Consider the following 8,588-nt stretch of genomic DNA (forward strand, 5'->3'; position numbering starts at 1 on the left):
AGTCGTGGCAGGTAAACGCTTCAGCCGATCCCGTAATCTGCTAATAAATCAGGCGGGGGGGTTCTCGACTCCGTGGGGACTCCGCGCTGCAACGTTCCGTCCCTCTTGCTTTCCTGCTACACTTCTCCTTCATTGATTCTGATTTTGCATTCAACATGAGATGACGGTCATAAAAGCATCGTTGTCGGATACGAATCCTCCAAAATTCACAACATCACGTGGAAGATAAAAAAAACCTGCACGTTCGATTCCCGCGTACATATTCTACCAGCGATAAATAATAAAGCGAGGAAAGATGAAAGAAGGTAAGACAGCAACAGATGTTCTTTGATGTGATGCAGCTGTTTTCTCCATCCCTGGGTGGTGGAGGTGAGACAGGGTTTACCTGTCTCACTGATCCACCAACCAGTCTCACTCTCACTGTCTCCGAGAGGAGAACCTGACCGTTAAAACGTGTTCTAATGACGCTTCGTTAACACGTACTTGGTTACGATTCGGCAACAATATTGATGTTCAGTTAAAAACATGATATAACTACAGGACTCGAACCTCGGTGTCCTGGGTGAAAGTCCTGGTTTCTGTCCCGTCCACCATCCAGACCTCCTCGGACTTGTTTATAAACTAATGTGTGACGCGTCGTAGTCAAACGTAGTCTGTGACGCTGTCCGTGGTGGTAAGCGGGACTTCCAGGATCTCTGATTGGTTGAGCTGATGAGGGGGTGTGTCCTCGGACTCCTGCAGGTACCTGGTCCTGGAGCACGTGTCCGGCGGTGAGCTGTTCGACTACCTGGTGAAAAAGGGCCGGCTCACGCCCAAAGAGGCCAGGAAGTTCTTCAGACAGATCATCTCGGCGCTGGACTTCTGCCACAGCCACTCCATCTGGTCAGTCCACCTTAACACTCCGTCCGATATGTCGGGTTTAATCCACGCTCTAACCGTAACTCTGTCCTCCTGCAGCCACAGAGACCTGAAGCCTGAGAACTTGCTGCTGGACGAGAAGAACAACATCAGGATTGCGGACTTCGGCATGGCGTCTCTGCAGGTCGGGGACAGTCTGCTGGAGACCAGCTGTGGGTGAGGACCAGATCCCTTTAGTCCTCTACGGACTCCATGGGGATTCAGATTGTTTCTGCACAGCTTAGCCCTCCATCGTCCAACATCATGACATAAAAACACGAGTCGTTCAGAGAACCGGGTTCTACGGTTCCTGTTCTGTCGTTCACCCTTTTAGACCCACATAGAACCGCTGCTGTCTTCTTAAGGGGGTCAGAGGGTCTTTAGGAGGGTCTTTAGGAGGGTCTTTAGGGGGTCAGAGGGTCTTTAGGAGGGTTTTTAGGGGGTCAGAGGGTCTTTAGGGGGGTCTTTAGGGGGTCAGAGGGTCTTTAGGTGGAGACATCAGACCAACAGTAGAAGTGATGAACTTTATCTGAAAGCCGAGAACCTGAAGACTAATTTTGAGACACAGCTTTGTATCAAATTATTCTAATCACTAATCACAATTAATCAATAATTTGATTAATGGATTGAATAAAGTAAATGGTGTAAAAGGTCGGAGAACGTCCTGATTGAACTATATGACGACCATCATAACTTGTTGCAGCAATTATTTGGTTTAATACCATTTATTTCACGGATTTGGTGCTAAATTTAAAGTTTTCTGACGACCTGAGAATCAATACCATAGAAGAAGTCTTTACTGGAGGACCACATAGAAGAAGTCTTTACTGGAGGACCACATAGAAGAAGTCTTTACTGGAGGACCACATAGAAGAAGTCTTTACTGGAGGACCACATAGAAGAAGTCTTTACTGGAGGACCACATAGAAGAAGTCTTTACTGGAGGACCACCATAGAAGAAGTCTTTACTGGAGGACCACATAGAAGAAGTCTTTACTGGAGGACCACCATAGAAGAAGTCTTTACTGGAGGACCACCATAGAAGAAGTCTTTACTGGAGGACCACATAGAAGAAGTCTTTACTGGAGGACCACATAGAAGAAGTCTTTACTGGAGGACCACATAGAAGAAGTCTTTACTGGAGGACCACCATAGAAGAAGTCTTTACTGGAGGACCACATAGAAGAAGTCTTTACTGGAGGACCACCATAGAAGAAGTCTTTACTGGAGGACCACCATAGAAGAAGTCTTTACTGGAGGACCACCATAGAAGAAGTCTTTACTGGAGGACCACATAGAAGAAGTCTTTACTGGAGGACCACCATAGAAGAAGTCTTTACTGGAGGACCACATAGAAGAAGTCTTTACTGGAGGACCACATAGAAGAAGTCTTTACTGGAGGACCACCATAGAAGAAGTCTTTACTGGAGGACCACATAGAAGAAGTCTTTACTGGAGGACCACCATAGAAGAAGTCTTTACTGGAGGACCACCATAGAAGAAGTCTTTACTGGAGGACCACCATAGAAGAAGTCTTTACTGGAGGACCACATAGAAGAAGTCTTTACTGGAGGACCACCATAGAAGAAGTCTTTACTGGAGGACCACATAGAAGAAGTCTTTACTGGAGGACCACATAGAAGAAGTCTTTACTGGAGGACCACCATAGAAGAAGTCTTTACTGGAGGACCACCATAGAAGAAGTCTTTACTGGAGGACCACCATAGAAGAAGTCTTTACTGGAGGACCACATAGAAGAAGTCTTTACTGGAGGACCACATAGAAGAAGTCTTTACTGGAGGACCACCATAGAAGAAGTCTTTACTGGAGGACCACCATAAAAGAAGTCTTTACTGGAGGACCACATAGAAGAAGTCTTTACTGGAGGACCACATAGAAGAAGTCTTTACTGGAGGACCACATAGAAGAAGTCTTTACTGGAGGACCACATAGAAGAAGTCTTTACTGGAGGACCACCATAGAAGAAGTCTTTACTGGAGGACCACATAGAAGAAGTCTTTACTGGAGGACCACCATAGAAGAAGTCTTTACTGGAGGACCACCATAGAAGAAGTCTTTACTGGAGGACCACCATAGAAGAAGTCTTTACTGGAGGACCACCATAGAAGAAGTCTTTACTGGAGGACCACATAGAAGAAGTCTTTACTGGAGGACCACCATAGAAGAAGTCTTTACTGGAGGACCACATAGAAGAAGTCTTTACTGGAGGACCACCATAGAAGAAGTCTTTACTGGAGGACCACATAGAAGAAGTCTTTACTGGAGGACCACCATAGAAGAAGTCTTTACTGGAGGACCACATAGAAGAAGTCTTTACTGGAGGACCACATAGAAGAAGTCTTTACTGGAGGACCACCATAGAAGAAGTCTTTACTGGAGGACCACCATAGAAGAAGTCTTTACTGGAGGACCACCATAGAAGAAGTCTTTACTGGAGGACCACCATAGAAGAAGTCTTTACTGGAGGACCACATAGAAGAAGTCTTTACTGGAGGACCACATAGAAGAAGTCTTTACTGGAGGACCACCATAGAAGAAGTCTTTACTGGAGGACCACCATAGAAGAAGTCTTTACTGGAGGACCACATAGAAGAAGTCTTTACTGGAGGACCACATAGAAGAAGTCTTTACTGGAGGACCACATAGAAGAAGTCTTTACTGGAGGACCACATAGAAGAAGTCTTTACTGGAGGACCACCATAGAAGAAGTCTTTACTGGAGGACCACATAGAAGAAGTCTTTACTGGAGGACCACCATAGAAGAAGTCTTTACTGGAGGACCACCATAGAAGAAGTCTTTACTGGAGGACCACCATAGAAGAAGTCTTTACTGGAGGACCACATAGAAGAAGTCTTTACTGGAGGACCACCATAGAAGAAGTCTTTACTGGAGGACCACATAGAAGAAGTCTTTACTGGAGGACCACATAGAAGAAGTCTTTACTGGAGGACCACCATAGAAGAAGTCTTTACTGGAGGACCACATAGAAGAAGTCTTTACTGGAGGACCACCATAGAAGAAGTCTTTACTGGAGGACCACATAGAAGAAGTCTTTACTGGAGGACCACCATAGAAGAAGTCTTTACTGGAGGACCACATAGAAGAAGTCTTTACTGGAGGACCACCATAGAAGAAGTCTTTACTGGAGGACCACATAGAAGAAGTCTTTACTGGAGGACCACCATAGAAGAAGTCTTTACTGGAGGACCACATAGAAGAAGTCTTTACTGGAGGACCACCATAGAAGAAGTCTTTACTGGAGGACCACATAGAAGAAGTCTTTACTGGAGGACCACCATAGAAGAAGTCTTTACTGGAGGACCACCATAGAAGAAGTCTTTACTGGAGGACCACCATAGAAGAAGTCTTTACTGGAGGACCACCATAGAAGAAGTCTTTACTGGAGGACCACATAGAAGAAGTCTTTACTGGAGGACCACCATAGAAGAAGTCTTTACTGGAGGACCACATAGAAGAAGTCTTTACTGGAGGACCACCATAGAAGAAGTCTTTACTGGAGGACCACATAGAAGAAGTCTTTACTGGAGGACCACATAGAAGAAGTCTTTACTGGAGGACCACATAGAAGAAGTCTTTACTGGAGGACCACCATAGAAGAAGTCTTTACTGGAGGACCACATAGAAGAAGTCTTTACTGGAGGACCACCATAGAAGAAGTCTTTACTGGAGGACCACATAGAAGAAGTCTTTCCTGGAGGACCACCATAGAAGAAGTCTTTACTGGAGGACCACCATAGAAGAAGTCTTTACTGGAGGACCACATAGAAGAAGTCTTTACTGGAGGACCACCATAGAAGAAGTCTTTACTGGAGGACCACATAGAAGAAGTCTTTACTGGAGGACCACCATAGAAGAAGTCTTTACTGGAGGACCACATAGAAGAAGTCTTTACTGGAGGACCACCATAGAAGAAGTCTTTACTGGAGGACCACATAGAAGAAGTCTTTACTGGAGGACCACCATAGAAGAAGTCTTTACTGGAGGACCACATAGAAGAAGTCTTTACTGGAGGACCACCATAGAATAAGTCTTTACTGGAGGACCACCATAGAAGAAGTCTTTACTGGAGGACCACATAGAAGAAGTCTTTACTGGAGGACCACCATAGAAGAAGTCTTTACTGGAGGACCACATAGAAGAAGTCTTTACTGGAGGACCACCATAGAAGAAGTCTTTACTGGAGGACCACCATAGAAGAAGTCTTTACTGGAGGACCACATAGAAGAAGTCTTTACTGGAGGACCACCATAGAAGAAGTCTTTACTGGAGGACCACATAGAAGAAGTCTTTACTGGAGGACCACCATAGAAGAAGTCTTTACTGGAGGACCACATAGAAGAAGTCTTTAGTGGAGGACCACCATAGAAGAAGTCTTTACTGGAGGACCACATAGAAGAAGTCTTTACTGGAGGACCACCATAGAAGAAGTCTTTACTGGAGGACCACATAGAAGAAGTCTTTACTGGGGGACCACCCTAGAAGAAGTCTTTACTGGAGGACCACCATAGAAGAAGTCTTTACTGGAGGACCACATAGAAGAAGTCTTTACTGGAGGACCACCATAGAAGAAGTCTTTACTGGAGGACCACCATAGAAGAAGTCTTTACTGGAGGACCACCATAGAAGAAGTCTTTACTGGAGGACCACCATAGAAGAAGTCTTTACTGGAGGACCACATAGAAGAAGTCTTTACTGGAGGACCACCATAGAAGAAGTCTTTACTGGAGGACCACATAGAAGAAGTCTTTACTGGAGGACCACCATAGAAGAAGTCTTTACTGGAGGACCACATAGAAGAAGTCTTTACTGGAGGACCACATAGAAGAAGTCTTTACTGGAGGACCACATAGAAGAAGTCTTTACTGGAGGACCACCATAGAAGAAGTCTTTACTGGAGGACCACATAGAAGAAGTCTTTACTGGAGGACCACCATAGAAGAAGTCTTTACTGGAGGACCACATAGAAGAAGTCTTTCCTGGAGGACCACCATAGAAGAAGTCTTTACTGGAGGACCACCATAGAAGAAGTCTTTACTGGAGGACCACATAGAAGAAGTCTTTACTGGAGGACCACCATAGAAGAAGTCTTTACTGGAGGACCACATAGAAGAAGTCTTTACTGGAGGACCACCATAGAAGAAGTCTTTACTGGAGGACCACATAGAAGAAGTCTTTACTGGAGGACCACCATAGAAGAAGTCTTTACTGGAGGACCACATAGAAGAAGTCTTTACTGGAGGACCACCATAGAAGAAGTCTTTACTGGAGGACCACATAGAAGAAGTCTTTACTGGAGGACCACCATAGAATAAGTCTTTACTGGAGGACCACCATAGAAGAAGTCTTTACTGGAGGACCACATAGAAGAAGTCTTTACTGGAGGACCACCATAGAAGAAGTCTTTACTGGAGGACCACATAGAAGAAGTCTTTACTGGAGGACCACCATAGAAGAAGTCTTTACTGGAGGACCACCATAGAAGAAGTCTTTACTGGAGGACCACATAGAAGAAGTCTTTACTGGAGGACCACCATAGAAGAAGTCTTTACTGGAGGACCACATAGAAGAAGTCTTTACTGGAGGACCACCATAGAAGAAGTCTTTACTGGAGGACCACATAGAAGAAGTCTTTACTGGAGGACCACCATAGAAGAAGTCTTTACTGGAGGACCACATAGAAGAAGTCTTTACTGGAGGACCACCATAGAAGAAGTCTTTACTGGAGGACCACATAGAAGAAGTCTTTACTGGGGGACCACCATAGAAGAAGTCTTTACTGGAGGACCACATAGAAGAAGTCTTTACTGGGGGACCACCATAGAAGAAGTCTTTACTGGAGGACCACCATAGAAGAAGTCTTTACTGGAGGACCACCATAGAAGAAGTCTTTACTGGAGGACCACCATAGAAGAAGTCTTTACTGGAGGACCACATAGAAGAAGTCTTTACTGGAGGACCACCATAGAAGAAGTCTTTACTGGAGGACCACATAGAAGAAGTCTTTACTGGAGGACCACCATAGAAGAAGTCTTTACTGGAGGACCACATAGAAGAAGTCTTTACTGGAGGACCACCATAGAAGAAGTCTTTACTGGAGGACCACATAGAAGAAGTCTTTACTGGAGGACCACCATAGAAGAAGTCTTTACTGGAGGACCACATAGAAGAAGTCTTTACTGGAGGACCACCATAGAAGAAGTCTTTACTGGAGGACCACATAGAAGAAGTCTTTACTGGGGGACCACCATAGAAGAGGTCTTTACTGGAGGACCACATAGAAGAAGTCTTTACTGGAGGACCACCATAGAAGAAGTCTTTACTGGAGGACCACATAGAAGAAGTCTTTACTGGAGGACCACCATAGAAGAAGTCTTTACTGGAGGACCACCATAGAAGAAGTCTTTACTGGAGGACCACATAGAAGAAGTCTTTACTGGAGGACCACCATAGAAGAAGTCTTTACTGGAGGACCACATAGAAGAAGTCTTTACTGGAGGACCACCATAGAAGAAGTCTTTACTGGAGGACCACATAGAAGAAGTCTTTACTGGAGGACCACCATAGAAGAAGTCTTTACTGGAGGACCACATAGAAGAAGTCTTTACTGGAGGACCACCATAGAAGAAGTCTTTACTGGAGGACCACATAGAAGAAGTCTTTACTGGGGGACCACCATAGAAGAAGTCTTTACTGGAGGACCACATAGAAGAAGTCTTTACTGGAGGACCACCATAGAAGAAGTCTTTACTGGAGGACCACATAGAAGAAGTCTTTACTGGAGGACCACCATAGAAGAAGTCTTTACTGGAGGACCACATAGAAGAAGTCTTTACTGGAGGACCACCATAGAAGAAGTCTTTACTGGAGGACCACCATAGAAGAAGTCTTTACTGGAGGACCACCATAGAAGAAGTCTTTACTGGAGGACCACATAGAAGAAGTCTTTACTGGAGGACCACCATAGAAGAAGTCTTTACTGGAGGACCACATAGAAGAAGTCTTTACTGGAGGACCACCATAGAAGAAGTCTTTACTGGAGGACCACATAGAAGAAGTCTTTACTGGAGGACCACCATAGAAGAAGTCTTTACTGGAGGACCACATAGAAGAAGTCTTTACTGGAGGACCACCATAGAAGAAGTCTTTACTGGAGGACCACATAGAAGAAGTCTTTACTGGAGGACCACTATAGAAGAAGTCTTTACTGGAGGACCACATAGAAGAAGTCTTTACTGGAGGACCACATAGAAGAAGTCTTTACTGGAGGACCACCATAGAAGAAGTATTTACTGGAGGACCACCATAGAAGAAGTCTTTACTGGAGGACCACATAGAATAAGTCTTTACTGGGGGACCACATAGAAGAGGTATTTACTGGAGGACCACATAGAAGAAGTCTTTACTGGAGGACCACCATAGAAGAAGTCTTTACTGGAGGACACAGAAGAAGTCTTTACTGGAGGACCACCATAGAAGAAGTCTTTACTGGAGGACCACCATAGAAGAAGTCTTTACTGGAGGACCACATAGAAGAAGTCTTTACTGGAGGACCACATAGAAGAAGTCTTTACTGGGGGACCACCATAGAAGAAGTCTTTACTGGAGGACCACCATAGAAGAAGTCTTTACTGGAGGACCACATAGAAGA

General features: G+C 44.8%; 1 protein-coding gene across 1 annotated transcript in view; it reads left to right on the forward strand.

Moving 5' to 3' along the window:
• Nucleotides 1-8,588, forward strand: part of LOC311015365 (serine/threonine-protein kinase BRSK2-like) — a 74,957-nt gene that overhangs the window by 49,188 nt on the left and 17,181 nt on the right. Inside the window, exons 4-5 of the mRNA XM_084012534.1 lie at nt 742-882; nt 958-1,074. Of these exons, the coding sequence (XP_083868660.1) occupies nt 742-882; nt 958-1,074 (258 nt within the window). The remainder of the gene's footprint in view (nt 1-741; nt 883-957; nt 1,075-8,588) is intronic.

Source organism: Eutrigla gurnardus (genome assembly GCF_963514095.1).
Source record: "Eutrigla gurnardus genome assembly, chromosome: 1".
In the NCBI taxonomy this organism is placed as follows: domain Eukaryota; kingdom Metazoa; phylum Chordata; class Actinopteri; order Perciformes; family Triglidae; genus Eutrigla; species Eutrigla gurnardus.